Here is an 18088-nt window from a genome sequence, read left to right as displayed (position 1 = left end):
AAATAACTTCTACTTCTTCTGCTGGTGATATTTCTTCTTCATATACTACTACTACTACTACTACTACTACTACTACTACTACTACTACTACTACTACTACTACAATGTGTGAAACCCATTTCTGGTGCCTCCCGCCGTGATATTGCTGGAATATTGCTGAAAACCACACTCACAACTAATACTACTTCTACTAGTAAAATTCCATCTACTGCTAGTGTTACTTCTTCTTCTTCTACAACTACTTCTTCTACTACTACTAAAATTACTATTACTTCTGCTGTTAATTCTTCTTATTCTACTACTACTACTACTACTACTACTACTACTACTACTAAATTACTACTAATTCTACTGCTAGGGTTACTGCTTCCAGTACTACTGATACTCCTGCTACTAAAATGACTACTACTACTACTACTACTACTGCTACTACTACTACTACGAATACTTTAACTCCTACTAAAATTACGACTAATTCTACTGCTAGTGTTACTCCTTCTTCTACTACTACTGCTACTACTACTACTAAAATTACTACTAATTCTACTGCTTGTGTTACTTCTACTACTCCTCCTACTACTACTCCAACTACTACTGCTACTACTGCTACTACTACTTCTACCACTTCTTTCCTCCTCAGTACAGCACACGACGCTCTGAACATTGTCCACAAACCTCGGCCATGCTTGCTGTCCAACCGCCCTTGTCAGCCTGCACTCGTCTCATCCCATCTTTGTCCAACTGTATACACACTTTACACCCAACGTCTATCTCCGTGTTGACAGCAGCGTCTGTCCGCTTCACCACATCTATCTCCGTGCTGGCAGCAGCGTCTGTACGCTTCACCGCATCTATCTCCGTGCTGGCAGCAGCGTCTGTCCGCTTCACCACATCTATCTCCGTGCTGGCAGCAGCGTCTGTCCGCTTCACCACATCTATCTCCGTGCTAGCAGCAGCGTCTGTCCGCTTCCCGTTCATCACATCTGGGTTATATCATTAACATTTTTGATTGAATCAATGTATAGTATACGTGTACGTTACGATATGATATAATTCACTAATTATGAAAATAGTTATTGCTGATGCTTCAAATATACGATATACTACCGACAAAAAATAAGGGAACTAATGATTTGAGTTGAGTTACCGTTGAGGTGTACATTTACAATATTGTGGCGTTGCATTTAAACACAAGAACTAATTACAATGACATTTCACACAATGCATGAACAGCACGTGATGCGCGTGCACACAGAAGCCAAATGCAGTTGAGCAGAGCACACGCGTTAAAGTGCAGTGTCTGAGTGAGTGAGTGAGTATGGTTTTAGCAATATTCCAGCAATATCACGGCGGGGGACACCTGAAATGGGCTTCACACATTGTACCCATGTGGGGAATCGAACCCGGGTCTTCGGCGTGACGAGCGAAGGCTTTCACCACTAGGCTACCCAACCGCCCCTGCAGTGTCTGAATTAACAGACAAAATGGCGAATTGTGGGTACAATAGGGGTGGGAGTTGGGGTTGGAGTAGGGGTGAGGGGTGAGGGGTGAGGGGTGGGGGGTGAGGGGTGAGGGGTGGGACGTCAATATCAAAAGTTCCCCATATGTTTGACAAATCAAAAAGTATAAATTCTCGACTGTGGAACTAGTACCGTTAAACTGGTGGGGTTACAATGAGAACTGGGCGTGGCAGGCCTACAAACGCGACACCAAGACAAGCACGTCTCATTGCATTAATTGCACGAAGCAATGGATTCAAATCTGCCTCTGCTATCAACAGACCCGTGAAGATCCGGGGTAGAATAGGTCTTCAGCAACCCATGCTTGTCGTAAAAGGCGACTGGGCATGTCGTAAGTGGCGACTAACGGGATCGGGTGGTCAGGCTCGCTCACTTGGTTGATGCATGTCATCCATCCAAATTGCGTGGATCGATGCTCATGATATTAATCACTGGATTGTCTGGTCCAGACTCGATTACTTACAGACCGCCGTCATATAGTTGGAATATTGCTGAGTGCGGCGTTAAACAACAAACCAACCAACGTGTTATCAACAGAATTCCGTACAATAACCGGCAGGCGATTTTCAACATCTTCCGTCAAAATTCGGTTCTGAGCAACCCGCCTGAAACCAAATCCCCCTGAGATCTTTCCAGTAGTGCATCTGTTGGCTGTTATTGGGCGTAAAATAAAGAAAACGCTGAGATACTGCCGATGTGTCTTTAAATTTATATCACTCACCCCTCAGAACTTCTCTTAGTGAGGTATCGTATCAGAGTTAAAGATCTTTTAATAATGAGATTGCATGACATTGGCAACCGCGATCCCATATGCAAGAGTATTAGGGAAAATACGAAATATTGCTATACGTCAGACAGTTCTCTGTACACCATGTATACAAAGGTAAAATTGGGTTTGTGTTACTGTATGCGAGAGAGAGAGAGAGAGAGAGAGAGAGAGAGAGAGAGAGAGAGAGAGAGAGAGAGAGAGAGAGAGAGAGAGAGAGAGAGGTCTGCTATTTAGGTTGGTGTATTCCGATGATAACATTGTCTCCCAAATTATCAATTACGCTATCAGGAAGCGTTGCCTTAGCCACGTCGCAGGTGCGGGACATCCTGTATGCATCCTGTATGCATTGTGATGTGTTCAGGATTTCCATTCAAATCTGACAGAACGGATACATATCTACTAGGGCAAGGAGTACGGGCATCAAAGTATGATTAAAGTGCATTATGGTGATTGATGGTATGAAGAACAATTCTCGCCGTCGGGGTTCGCGGACACGCCATCAACATAGTCACCGAACCTGGGGCCCGTTCCACAAAGCGGTCGTAGCTCTAAGACGGTCGTAACTTCCATACTTTAACATAGACTTACGACTGTCGTAGCACTACGATCGCTTTGTGGAACAGGGCCCAGACCACCTGATCTTTTTAGTCGTCCCTCATGTCCAGCATAGGATTCCAGAGATTCTAACCCGGAATCCCCACTCCTGTAGATAGATTACTTTTACATCAAATTTGACATTTGTACAATTTCCTTTGTGGCGACAGGGTAAAACATGACTTTTGTATTAAAAAATAACAGCACAAATCATCATCAGTGGTTGCAGATTAAATTATTTACAGGGAAATAGACTGAAATAAAAAAAAGAAATTCAATAGAAATCGCAGGAAACCAGCCTATTCAGGTATAAAGTGCTTAATTTTAGCATCTAATGTTCTAAACAGTCAAAGCACTCCTTGAGATATGGGAAATGATACAATTGTATTGTATGATTGTCAAATTGGCAGTTTCAATCAGGGAGGGTTAATTGTGATATAATACCTGTGATTGACCAATCAAAATCGAGTATTTTCCAAATTCACGGTTGAATATGGAATATTTCTCCGGCAAAAATAAAGGAAACAGATACAAATACAGATGGGCATTACCCATAATATAATTATTCAGTGTGCACGGTAACGACGGAAAATACTCCAGAAACTATAGTAGACGTGACTGATTCACAAGGTCGGGTTGCAATCTACAGAAACACTAATTTTCTGTCTGTAAATGACATAAAGTATCTGTTTTAAACAAAACTGAGAGAATAAACTTAAAACATTTTCTCTCATTATTCGTAATGCAATATTCACATATGGACTAAATGATTTTCAAACGGCATGACATCAAGCTGTACACAATCGACAAGGTGCTCATTCCTTAGACGCTGTGTTTCATATGTTGTACTCCTTGTCAAAAGGAAAACACTCTCACTCTCTAAATAAATTAACTGCCCTTGACAAGAAAGGTCACGGTCATTATGACAGCAGGTAACATGCAAGCTCCTCACAGCGATAGCCCGTTCGCGGAGCTCTCTACACTATCACTGCCACCAGTCAAAACTCCTCACTGTGAATAGGTGGCCCCAACCATGCTTGGAGTTGAACTCGCAACCGAATGACCGTTATGTTTACAAACAAGTGACGACTGTCGTGACGCCGAATACACTTCTCGCTGCTAAATTACTTTCTTCGTTTGTCAATTTGAATTTCTGTTTCATTAAAACTATCGTGTTATTGATATAGTAAGAATGTAAGAGAGAAGTTGGTTGATTTTCCGTTAGTCTGCAATCTCGAACCAATCTGATTATTAAAACAACAAAGTAAATTCATCTGGAAAACATGGTCAGTCGTAAACCTTTTCAAAAGGAAATATCATGGCATTCCCAAAGACAGAAACAAAAGTATAAACGTTACAACATTTGGGGTAAGAGGGCAAATTTCAAGATTCTTTTAATGGCCGCGCCCACACTGGTGGCAGCGATGTTACCGAGAGTGTAACGAGGGTGTCACGCGCTGGGAGGATTGGTAAACATGGTGCTTCATTCGTCACCACTCGCCCCTTTCCGGGACAAGCTTGTTACGGAAAGGGGCGAGTGGTGACGAATGCATGCTGCTTGTGTTTCTGCTGCTATCATCTGTTATCGACTCGATGTTAGGCACAACTCATTATTGGTGAATGCGATGTTTGTGACGTGTTTTCTGTATCTGTTGTTCGTGTTTCGAAAGTACAAATGGAAAATACTCGGCAAAGTAGTCAGAAGTGATAGGGGGTGGGACGAGTCCAAATTTACTACCCAGGGTACCCACCCCCTATTACCCGACCCTACTCGGGTACCAACTGCAGGTCTCAAGAGATGTCTCAAAATGTCCGATTTTTAGCATAGCCCTGGCAAAACGTGTTTTGATACAAGAACTAAACAATCTGGTCATGCATACACTGAAGTTGACTTAAGTTATATCTTTATTCAACCATATGAAAAGTCAGAAGGAATGGGTGCAAAGTCAGAAAGAAATGCGAACATTAGTGACTTGCAGTGTAACCATAGAGTTCTAAATAATTTTTGTTATTAAACAATATATCGCGTGTCTAACCATGGGTCCGGGTTACCCGTCCCAGTCCTACAGTATACAGTAGACTCTTACAGTCGAATCGTTTTCTTCAACATGGCGACATTTGGCCGCCATCTTACCTGTCGTAAGCACAAAGCTGTTGTCGTAAACTTAAGATAACTTAGCTCTAAGACAGCTTTGAGAACAGACTTGGCTGATATTTATTTCGCGAGAACACCGTTACGACTTTTCTATCATGAGTAAGACCCAGTGCTAAACCAGTGCATAGAAATACCGTAAACTACGGTTATATCGAACTCAAAGCGACCACTAATTTTAGTTCGTTATAGCCGTAGTTCGTTATATGCATATAAACAGCATAACTACAGCAAATAGTCGGTGGCAAAAAAAGTAAGTTCGTTATATCCGTCAGTTCGTTATAAGCGTGTTCGTTATAAACGTAGTTTACTGTATAGGATATATAGGTTTGTGAATAGACCGTCTGTTGTCCAATGAGTGGTGCAGTTAGTGGTAAGTTACGCCCACGGCGCAAGAGCTGCATCCAGCATATTATTATTAAGTAAATGCTTCGTACACTGTTGGGGGCACGGGTGGCCCAGTCGCCTAAGGCGCCGCGATTCGCTGTGCAGAGTTGCGTCCCTTGGGCACGCCAGAAACCTATGATGGGGGTTCGAATCCCGGTTCACCCCAATTATGTTTCTAGGTTTGTCAACACCATACCCGTGCTCGTGGGTTTCACCGAAGTGGTAAACGTCTGAGACCTGCATCACTTCGGGCTTTCCTCCCACATTAACTCCATATAACTGGAATACTGTTAAAAGCGGCGTTAAACCCAACTCACTCACTCACTCGAACACTGTGTCATCAATATTTCTAGAGTAAAACAGAACCAATGGCCTTTTGCACAAGCCTGTATAAGTAACTGATGACAAATCATGGCTCTCTGTTGCTTCACCACCTGAATGCAAAGTAACCTCGACGCGAAGTGTCATATGGGGGTATATCAGATGAATTGAACGATAGCAACGACAACGTGATTCAGTAAAACCTTCATCGAAAGGGACCTCCCAGTTGAAAGGAGGAAAGCTGAAGCAAATATGAGGACTTTCTTAAAAGAAATGGGCAAAGATTAACAATATTTCGTGAGGAATGGCCGTGTGATCAAAATTGATAAGGATAGTCAAAATAAACTTAATTAGGGATGTGCCACATGTGTGGTGATTTCAAGGCGCGGTGTGGGCAAAACCCTGATTTTATTGCCCAAGTTGATCATATCCCGCCTCCCAATGTAATTGATGAAACTGAGAACGGACATGGAGATTTATTCACGGAATTCCTAACTTGCAGTAGTATGTGCATGTTGAACGGAAGGCTCGGGTACAATGACTTCACACACGTTTCACACAGAGGCAGGTCTGTTGTTGACTATGTTGCTGTACCATATGAACAGTTACCTTTCTGCTCAGATTTCTCTGTTACTGTCATGTCGGATATGGATGTACCTCCGTCTGACAAAATTCCAGATCACAGTGTTCTCACCTGGACGATTCGCATAGAGACGACCCCGGAACCTCTAGAGTGAGTGAGTGAGTATGGTTTTACGCCGCTTTTAGCAATATTCCAGCAATATCACGGCGGGGGACACCAGAAATGGGCTTCACACATTGTACCCATGTCGGGAATCGAACCCGGGTCTTCGGCGTGACGAGCGAACGCTTTAACCACTAGGCTACCCGACCGCCCCTTGAACCTCTAGAACTAACTGTACAACTTAAGAAGACTCAAAAGCGGCATGACACTAATAACATCCCAGAGAACTTCTTAAATGACAACAACGCAGACACTAAAATCCACGAATCTATTTGTGCAATGGAATCGGCTCTGAACGACAACGACATTGATGCAGCGTATACTATACTTACCTCCCTTGTTCACGATGAAATGGACAGTAAACTCAAACATAAAGTAATACAGCTTGGGCCTTGTGGACAGAAACGGAAAGGAAAAAGAGATAAACCATTCTGGAATGACAATCTTCAGGCTTTATTTCAACAGGTGTGTGTGAAGGAAACACTTTGGCTTAAATGTAAAGGCAGTAAGCAGGAGAGAGTAAAACTTAAAGAAGAACTCTGCATTCACCGCAGACATTTTGACAAGAACCTAAAGAAAGCAAAACGCAACTATCAACAGAAGAGAAATGATAACCAAAATCAGTTGTTAGAAGACAATGATAGAGATTTCTGGAGGGAACTGGGTAACATAGGAAGTGGTAATGAAAGAAAAACGTTTATACCGATGGAAGTCGTACAACAGGACGGTTCAGTAGCCAGAGATGTGGAGACTGTGGTAAACACTTGGGAGAGCGAATATAAGCATTTATACAACCCGACTCAGGAAGAACTTTTTACAAATAGTGTACCCAGCAGATTATCAACACCCGAAGTTAGTTCACCTGTACCTGTACTGAACTCTCCGATAACACGTGAAGAAGTAGTTAACGCCGTTAACCGTGCTAAAGTTGGAAAAGCAATGGGATTAGATAATATACCTGCCTCTGTATTGAAGAACGAAGTATGCATAGAACTTATATTCAGATTTACTTAATCATTACCTACTGTTTTGATAACGGAAAAGTGCCTGGCATCTGGAATAAAGGAAAAATAAAACCTATACCAAAACCATCAAAAGGATACCGACCCACGTGACCCTCTGAGCTACAGACCTCTCACACTATTGTCTATACCATCTAAGATATATGCCGACGTCATAAACCAACGACTGTGTAAGTACCTAGAAAACTGTGATATGTTAGTGGATGAACAAAATGGGTTTAGAAAAGGACGCTCTTGTTTGGATCATGTGTATAGTGTCTTTAGTATTGTAAGCAACAGAAAAAATAAGAAAAAAGAAACATTTACATGTTTTATTGACTTTCAAAAGGCGTTTGATACCGTTAATAGAGATTTGCTGTGGTTTAAGCTCATGGACTATGGAATATCAGGAAATATATTACAAGCTATACGTTCCCTTTATAATGACGTCACGTGTACAGTTCAAGTTAATCAGTATGAATCAAATGCCTTTCCTGTGAAGAGTGGAGTAAAACAGGGATGTGTATTATCACCAACACTTTTTGCTATTTACATCAATGACCTTGCTAATGAACTTAAAGAAAGTAACTGTGGAATAAAGATAGATGACTTAAACGTAGCTGTACTGCTCTATGCCGACGATATCGTCCTCTTAAGTCCTGACGCTAAGAGTCTACACAATCTCCTAGATATCCTTCATAGATGGAAGCAGAAGTGGAAACTGCGGGTAAATATTAAGAAGACAAACGTTTTACACTTCAGACCTCGGAACACGTCTCAGCACAACGGAAGTTTTCATTGTGGTGACAATGACCTAGATTACGCCGACAGCTACCGTTATCTTACTCTGGTTTCACGTGCATTGTGATATGCGGTATGCTGTTAGAGAACTCGTGAAGTCTGCGTCACGTGCCCTTGGATATTTAAGCCACAAGTACTTCTCGTGCGGAGATATGCACTATGACGTATTTACTAAGCTGTACGACAACATTGTTCCACCAGTCTTGATGTATTGTTCTGGAATATGGGGGATAAGTAAATATCCACAGGTATATAGTGTACAACATAGAGCATGTCGTATTTTCCTTGGGGTACAACGTAATACATGTAATCTCGCTGTGCAGGGCGACATGGGATGGACTGACCCACAGTTGAAACTTTACTTAGAAACAGCTCGTCTGTGGTGCAGGCTTGAACGTCTTCCCGTACAGAGTCTTACATATAAGATACACAAATGGTCCTTACAGTGTGGTAACTCATGGGATAAAAGAGTTCAACGAATTTTTGACAAATATGGACTTTTAGATATTTTAAGATGTAATGAAAAGAATGTAAGATGGGTTTTATCTAGAATAGAACTTTGATTCAAGTCCAATGATAATGACACCTGGCTTCAATCATTGGAAACTAAACCGAAAATGAGAACCTACAGAACATTTAAAACAGCTATTTATACAGAGCCTTATGTCCTCCTTCCCCGTTATAAAAGGTCGGCTTTGTCATCTTTAAGATGCGGTTCAAGGAAGCTCGAGATTAAATTGGGACGTTATTCTAACCCCCCCGTGCCAGTTAACCAACGTTTTTGTAAATATTGCCCTGGATGTGTAGAAGATGAAACTCACTTTCTCCTCCACTGCTCACTTTATGATGATATCCGTGTTACCCACCTTCCACAAGTATTAAACCCCACAAATGGCAACTTAAATAACCATATTGAGCTTGTATATATTTTAAATGATTATAATATTATTTCAACACTAGGTAGTATGTGCTGCAAAATGGCTGTCCGAAGAAAATCTCACTACCGATAACACCATATATATTTATATTGCTTTTTATATGTTTTTACTCAATTTGTTTTACTATGTATTATGTATGGTTTCTTATAACCAACATCGTGGGTGGCAGATATACTTAATAGTGTACTTTTATCATAATGTATGTGCCTATAACCTGTATCTCCGATGAGACAAAAATAAACAATTTGTCATTGTCATTGTCATTAATGTGATGCTTTGTCAAAGTCCTCACGCAGATCGAGCATATATAATGTACCAATGACACTTGCACTCACACGACCAACAAATTTTAATGTATTTGATATGAGTGAGTGAGTTTGGTTTAACGCTGCATTTAAGGGTATTCCAGTTATATCGCGGCGTGTTAGATTAATGTGGGAGGAAAGCCCGAAGTGATGCAGGTCTCAGACGTTTACCACTTCGGTGAAACCCACGAGCACGGGTATGGTGAGGTGAGGTGAGGTGAGGTGAGGTGAGGTGAAATTGGGTTTAACGTCGCGTCCAAGATTATTGCACTTATATAGCGACGTGCATGCACGTGTGTGTGTTTGTGTGGCTGCTTGTACTAGTCCGGACTGATGCCGATTTATAGTGCTAGCACACTGAGATACCATGCCGCAGTTTAACATGAATACCCCACTCAGAAACAGTATACTGACTCCGAGCGCCAGACAGGGTAAAAACAAGTACCATCTTTTAACGTATTTTGGTATGACGCGGCCGGGGATCGAACCCCGGAACTTCCGCTCTCCGGGCGGACGCTCTACCACTAGGCCACGGAGGCGGTCGTATTTGATATGAACCAATATATGAAACTGTATCTCACCCAGGACAGGCAGGTTGTCCCTGAAGTAGTGCATCCATGGAGCCTCCTCCACGTACTGGAGGTCCACTTTGCCCTCATAACCCAGCCGGTACAGATTGGAGGGACCCACATCCCACTTCACCCTCACTGTGGTGCCTGTCCTTCCGGCCTTGGGCTCGTCATGCATCTCAGTGATCGTACCCTTTTTTCCGCTGCCGCCTGTTAGGGCAACGTACACTGGTGTTAATATTTCATACATGTTCCACCTTGGCAATAAAAATAGTAAATAAAGAGTAGCACTGGTTTTTCGAGCTTATTTGATAGTTTCTGCATAAATAATTACAAAACTATGTCGCGTACATAGCGTTGGGATAACATTCTCCCCACTTTGTTACAGACCCGTGAACATCCGGGGTAAAATAGGTCTTCAGCAACCTATGCTTGCCGAAAAAGGCGACTATGCCTGTTGTAAGAGGCGACTAACAGGATTGGGTGGTCAGGCTTGGTTGATGCATGTCATCGATCCCAATTGCGTGGATCGATGCTCATGATATTAATCACTGGGTTGTCTGGTCCAGACTCGATTATTTACAGACCGCCATCATATAGCTGGAATATTGCTGAGTGCGGCGTTAAACAACAAAACAACCAACCATTTTGTTACCGATGCAATTTTGAATATCAACAGGTTTGTTTTGTTGACTGATTGGTTGGAGACATGGTTGGTTGTATCACTGACGTACCGTCTTGATTCCCCCAGTTCCAGTCCTCTCCCCTCACAACCCTGGCCCCGGGGTAGAGCCCGAGAGAGCGTAACATCAGAGAAGTCGTTCTTTTGTTTACCTCAACTCTGAAACGATGCATTCCAGTAGTAGCCTAGTGGTTAAAGCGTTCGCTCGTCACGCCGAAGACCCGGGTTCGATTCCCGACATGGGTACAATGTGTGAAGCCCATTTCTGGTGTCCCCCGCCATGATATTGCTGGAATATTGCTAAAAGCGGCGTAAAACCATACTCACTCACTCCAATAGGAGATAAATACAGCATCAGTGTATGCAGTAATAACTGATAATTTTACTGAGTGAGTGAGTGAGTTGGGTTTCACGCCGCTTTTAACAGTATTCCAGTTATATCACGGCGTGTCAGCTTAATATGGGAGGAAAGCCCGAACTGATGCAGGTCTCGTTTACCACTTCGGTGAAACCCACGAGCACGCGTAATTGGGGCGAACCGGGATTCGAACCCACAATCATAGGTTTCTGGCGTGTGATAATTTTACTGAAATGCCGATGTTTCAAATGTTTCAAACGTCAACATCAGTGAATAAGCAGTCTCGAATATCTGCCGAAACAGATCCACAGATTATAATAGGCAAGATATTGATGAACATTATATGAGTGAGTGAGGTTTTACACCGCTTTTAGCAATATTCCAGCAATATCACGGCGGGGACACCAGAAATGGGCTTCACACATTGTACCCATGTCGGGAATCGAACCCGGGTCTTCAGTGTGACGAGCGGACGCTTTAACCACTAGGCTACCCGACCGCCCCGAACATCATATGAACAGATAACGAATTCTTATATATACATGTATATAAACTGCAAAGAATAAGTATACACCCATGTTTGAGGATGACTACATGTGAAAGAAGGAAAACATGGTTATTCGATGGTTTTGATATTGGTTGCATGTGGTTGCTTTTAGCCTGGTAACATTTTAATAGCGTTGTGATTGTAGAAAATAAACGATATGTCTACGATTTTCAGACTATGAATGCCGAGGTCGGCCAGATTGGATGCTAGGGCAACGTTCCTCATCATTCAAATTATGGATTGTGCTTTTCAGTAAAACCAAACCACATTGCAAAATTGTGGTTATCTGCCATCGTTTCCAGTTGACATCAAGACATTCCCCATACCCGGTATCCCCAGGGGTGTCGTGACGAAGGAACACGTGACTTGTGTTGTGCCTTTCTGTTGAGTAACACATTGAACACAGATTTGTCGTGGTGCATTGTTTACACGCCCATCTCGTGCCGTAGAAGTCCGTTGTGTCACAGCCCTCACACGTGACACCCTCGTGACGTATTCCTGAAATTAGATATTTTACATGCTAGAACTTTGCAATGAAAGTGAGAAAAACATGTTCATGAGAAGTATTTGCTGAGAGCAGAGTTACTTGTACGATTATTTCATTAGCAGTGATCGAGTGACTGAGTGAGTGAGTGAGTTGGGTTTAACGCCGCTTTTAACAGTATTACAGTCACATCACGGCGTGTCAGCTTCATGTGGGAGGAAAGCCCGAAGTGATGCAAGCCTCAGACGTTTACCAGTTCGGTGAAACTCATGAGCACGGGTATGGTGCTGACACACCTAGAAACATAATTAGGGCGAACCGGGATTCGAACCCACAATGAAAGGTTTCTGGCGTGCCCAAGGGACGCAACTCTGCACGGCGAATCGCGGCGCCTTAGACGATTGGGCCACCCGTGCCCCCTCCTATGCTTGTACAAGGCGACTAAATTGATGGGGTTACAAGGTAGGTTGACTTGGTTAATTGCGTGTCATCTTGCCCCGATGTTGTGGAAAGTTGCTCGTACTATCAATCACGGAGTTAAATGCAGGCCACCTTCATATTGCCGGAACATTGCGATGTCAAACAAACAAATTAGATCCCCACCTGTCGTCCCAGAGTCGAGGATTCTCAGGTCATGTTTGCCGTCTTTCCCTGCTCTACACGTCGTTCTCTGACCACCGTCCCAAATGACGTCAACACGACCTGCGCCCTCTTGTGCCACAACAGTACCCACGTGACCTTCACCTCCATCACTCTCTGCGCTGGACCAATCAGGACCTCGCACAACTCGGAGACCCTGGTACATTATGCTGTCATGTGCCTTCCTTCCTGTTTGAAATACGAAAGAATATCAAAAAAGATACTAAATATAAGCGACAAAAGCGATGTCCATGATCATTAGAAGATTCTATTGTACGATTTGGATTTTAGTAGCAGGGGTTTATGAATGCGAAATAATGTTTCCGTATTCGACGTAATTAGCGCTCAGGGCGCTCTCAAAATTCGAAATAGGGGGCTCTTATTAGAATATTATTTTGGTGAAATAAAACAGTTGAAAGATAAATTTCGTGGTTTATGCTGACAGCCTGAAATATTTATATACGAGAGAAACATTTTTCCAGAATTTAATTGCCCATAATTAAGGGTGCATATAACACACGAGTGCGTATTATACGCGAGATAAATAAGTGTTGTGTACATTAATCAATCGGAAGGGGTGCTAATTATAATTGGTATTTCTCACTAGCCAATATATATGCATATATCGCCGTTGGCGCATATTAGAGCGGGGCGCTTATTTCGTCGAATACGGTAATTGTTAACACTAACTGCGCATGCTACATCAATTGTTCCTGTTGAAATTGAGGAAAAGTGGTCAGCAAGTGAAGTGTGTGTTATTGTGAATAATCAATTTATTTATAACAAAGGTTATATTTGGGATAAACACTTTCTTAGTAAAGTACAGACTCTCGTACTTTCGGGGGGGGGGGGGGGGGGTTGAGTCCCGTTCGGGATTTGAACCCACACCGCCAGAGAAAGCCCGACAACTGGTAGTCTTGATCACGTACTTTATGTACCCCTCTGAAAAGTGTAAATTGGCCTGGGTCACATGGCCGAAAGTTATGGACACACAATGCCTTTCAGAAAGTGATCAAATGTAACAAAAGTACACACAGTAGGTGGTCTACCCGTTGTCGGACTTTCATTTTTGTGGAAGCCTCGGTGGCTGAGTGAGTTAGATGGCTGACTTTGTGTGCCTCACTCTGGGGGCCTGGGTTCGAATCCCGAACGGGTCTCAACCCCCAAAAGTACGAGAATCTGTACTTTACTAAGAAAGTGTTTTCCCAATTATAACACTTGTTACATTTGACCACTTTCTAAATGGCATTATGTGTTCACAATCATAATTTTGTAATTTGAATGTTAGAATAAAAAACCCGTGTTCGCTTATATGCTTTTCAGCCGTTATTTACAAGTGATACTTCCACCATGGACTGCAATAATCGCAATTTCATTTACATGAGTCAGCATATTAAACAAGAGTAATAATTAATAAGTAATAAGGCTATAGCTAACCACTGTGTACACAATAAAAACCAAAGCCTCCCATGAAATATCATTTGTCCTAATATATATCTCAGTGTGAGAAACCCAAAACACAGTTGAACATATTTCGTATGTGATTTTTGTTGCACACGTCTCGAGTGAGTGAGTATGGTTTTACGCCGCTTTTAGCAATATTCCAGCAATATCACGGCGGGGGACACCAGAAATGGGCTTCACACATTGTACCCATGTCGGGAATCGAACCCGGATCTTCGGTCTGACGAGCGAACGCGTTAACCACTAGGCTACCCGAGCGCCCCTCACACGTTTCGAGATGCATGTCGAGTGTTTCTGAGATCCTGATATGTATCATTAAACGGAAAGAGAAACCAGGGTACATGCACTTTTTTCCTTAATGCACACTTAAATTTAATGCTGTTAAGCATGCATTCTAAGGCAAATGATAGCGATTTACCAACATGCATAGAAACCAAACTGACCTGATATGTATGAAACATCGGATACTGTAATCACAGGATATGTATCACCACAAAGAGAGCAAAGATCACTGGCGTTAACATAACCTACACCATCATCATCATAATCATCATTATCATCATTTTAGGGTTTTACGTCCATTTCTGAGAAGTCCAAAATGTGGAATCTGATCACTGACGAGCAAACGGGTTGCTAACATTAAGATTTAGTCATACGAAACAATGCACCCTTACGACTTGGTAACATCCAGGAAACTTAAACCATACACTGGTAAGCAAACAAGTTATGGTACACCCTATGTTATACAGGATGTTATGCATACAGTCGGAAACAGAGATGCGACAGCTGTGCACGATATATAAGCATTCATAGACATATTTAATATATATATATGAAGTTTCGTGTGGTTATTCGCCATATTCCTAATCAAATAACGTACCTGAACACGATAATAACGACTGTCCCAATGTTATTCGCTGATGACGTGCGGCTATAAATAGCTGCACTGGGAAAAACATAGATTCGCTTTGAGTGCTATTTATAGAAGCAGAGCAGTCCGTATTCCTTGTCGTTTCAGTTGAGCTTGTCGTGGTACAACGCGGTGCATCGAAAGCGAAAATAGCCATGAGCCGTACAGTGAACACGGAAGAGACCACTTAGAACTCGTGGGGATAACTCTAGTTCTAATCCAAACTTGGACTAGTCACTTGTTTTCGGAATATTTTAAGTCAGTGGGCAAATATGATCAAAATAATAAAGAAACATGAATTGAGGTCACCCCCTTAAATGATCGGTAAGTGAAATAAAAGAAATATTATTTTGATTAAAAATTAAAAGCCTACCCTTGCTATATGAACATAAGGAAGTAGCAATAATGTTTAAATTTCTATTTCTGATTTATACTGGGTCGGTGGATGTCTAACAGAGTAGTTACTGAAAAAATGAAACAACCTATTTTATTATTAACATAATGAATATAGGGTCCCAATATAGCAACATTTCTTAGTGGTAAAAAAATAGGATATTAGGATGCCTTTGTGAGTGAGTGAGTATGGATTTACGCCGCTTTTAGCAATATTCCAGCAATATCACGGCGGGGGACACCAGAAATGGGCTTCACACAATGTACCCATGTCGGGAATCGAACCCGGGTCGAGCGAACGCTTTAACCACTAGGCTACCCGACCGCCCCAGGATGATCTTTGTGTTCTCTGCGCATCTCTCTCGCGGTACAGCCGAGAATGAAAGACTCTAAGTCAAAGATACGGCATTACACTTCAAACAAAGAGTGAATTAATTCCCATTTTACAACAGGTCGCGTATTATTAGGAAAAAGGGAATAGGAGTAGAGCCCAAACGTCCTGCTATGACCTCGCTACATTGTAACATCGATATCGTTGCGTGCACCGTCAAGGGAATGTCGCTGCGCGTTAGTAATTGAGGAGTTATACATAAATGTGAACTCAGAAAATTTTACACAAATCAAATAAATTATTTTGTTTTGCTTTATTTTATCTATATGTGTTGAAACTGTTTAAAAAATAAATATTTCAATCATACTTTTAAAAAAACTGTCGACACAGTGAGTGATTTTCCTGTGCCTCTACAGTTGAGTGTGAATTTGGCGCTGAAGATAATAAGCGCGCCTTGCACAACAGAATGCACACTAACCGATTCTTTTGTAAACTGGAACGATAGATATTATTTAAATACCCCACTTTAATGAAGTTAAATCCTCTGGCAGACATCCTGATCAAGATTTTTTCAAGATCCTGTAGCATGTTTTGTAACTCGCAGTGAAACGTTTTCATTTTTATGAATCCGTGAGTTTCATCCTGTCATTGTCATGTATTTCCTCTCATTGTTATATTGTAAGTACGTAGGCGTAACGTTAGTCCAACATTGTTGATATAGCCTACACTGGGCTTCACACTATTGGGTGACCATAGCACATCGAACGCCCTTAACATGGTCGCTTTTTACACTCACATCACTGGTATCTGTATGGTAAATGTGGTGGTGGTAGTGAAATGGGGTTTAACGTCGCGTCCAAGATTATTGCACTTTTGTAGCGACGTGCATGTACGTGTGTGTGTTTGTGTGGCTGCTTGTACTAGTCCGGACTGATGCCGATTTATAGTGCTAGCTCACTGAGATACCATGCCGCAGTTTTACATGAATACCCCACTCAGACACAGTATACTGACTCCGAGCCGACCAGTCCTTGTTTTAGCCCCTTAATGCCGAGCGCCAGACAGGGTAACAACAAGTACCATCTTTTAACGTCTTTTGGTGTGACGCGGCCGGGGATCGAACCCCGGGCCTTCCGCTCTCCGGGCGGACGCTCTACCACTAGACCACGGAGGCGGTCGTATAGTAAATGTAAAGTTGTCCCCTGTGTATTGTGAGCGAGTGTCAATCACCGCTTCGTACATACTTATCTTCTATGGAATACATGTGAAGGACGTTTCCAAATTAGATGCATTTGCAGTGAATAAAACTCCCAAAAATTTCAGTCGGATAACCGGAATGGCAACTTTGCAAGATTACCAAACCAGATAATATAAAATGTTGCCAGTCCAGAATTTTCTAGACTGGCGAACAAAAGTAACAAAGGGAAAGCATAAGAATAGTACTGTTTAATGTTAGTTCTCAGAAAATAACAATAAACTGGTGGATTGTCAACATAGTAACTTTATCAAACTCCCGACCATCGGACGTGCAACTTTTCAAAAATGGCCGCCCGTCAGCAAAATAGACCGTCTCAGACTGTCGGGCAGGCGGGTTTTCTAAACACTGGCATTTGTGATAAAATTTATGTCCGAAGCAACTCCCTATTTTGACTTATACCATATGCTCCGGTGCCTTTTGGGTTAACAGTTGCCTTGCCTTTGCATGTGTTTGTGACGGGTGCCAATGGTGGTACAGGATTCGCTCATCTTTTAGCGAACACCTGGTATCATCACTATTTGAGAGTGATTCATAAACAATTGCTCATGACACAGTCGGAATCGTACAATGGACTCTGCTGTTGGCATTTATGTCTTATGGCCACGGAAAGGATTTTGTCACTTTTACTTCAACAGAAGTGTGATTTACACATGAACGACCACTGTGTTAACCTGCTGATGATTGTAGGGTTGGTCTACAAACGTATATGTGGCAGGCAAATCACTGCGAGAGCTACGTCAGTTTCTTTTCTCATTCCGTAACAATGACGTCACGATGACGAGTCACCTTGGGCGAGTGAATTTGGTCCATATACGCCTCTGCTCACCCATCAGCGAATAGTGATAGTGATTAGGTTGGTTTGTTGTTTTACGCCGCACTCAGCAAAATTCCAGCTATATGACGGCGGTCTGTAAATAATC

At 42.2% G+C, this 18088-nt stretch overlaps 1 protein-coding gene across 1 annotated transcript in view; it reads right to left on the bottom strand.

Moving 5' to 3' along the window:
- LOC124111189 (E3 ubiquitin-protein ligase MIB2-like) overlaps positions 1 to 15232 on the bottom strand; it is a 35505-nt gene extending 20273 nt beyond the window's left edge. Inside the window, exons 1-6 of the mRNA XM_046470802.2 lie at positions 15157 to 15232; positions 12777 to 13001; positions 12016 to 12187; positions 10837 to 10943; positions 10115 to 10312; positions 676 to 983 (exon numbers count right to left, since the gene is read on the bottom strand). Coding sequence (XP_046326758.2) covers positions 676 to 983; positions 10115 to 10312; positions 10837 to 10943; positions 12016 to 12187; positions 12777 to 12978 — 987 coding nt within the window. The 5' untranslated portion in view covers positions 12979 to 13001; positions 15157 to 15232. The remainder of the gene's footprint in view (positions 1 to 675; positions 984 to 10114; positions 10313 to 10836; positions 10944 to 12015; positions 12188 to 12776; positions 13002 to 15156) is intronic.
- Between the last annotated feature and the right edge of the window lie 2856 nt (positions 15233 to 18088).

This window comes from Haliotis rufescens, unplaced genomic scaffold, assembly GCF_023055435.1.
Source record: "Haliotis rufescens isolate VD_foot unplaced genomic scaffold, xgHalRufe1.0.p SCAF_13, whole genome shotgun sequence".
Lineage (NCBI taxonomy): Eukaryota > Metazoa > Mollusca > Gastropoda > Lepetellida > Haliotidae > Haliotis > Haliotis rufescens.
The sequence above is the reverse complement of the archived record's forward strand: the minus strand, read 5'-3'. Positions and strand labels throughout refer to the sequence as shown.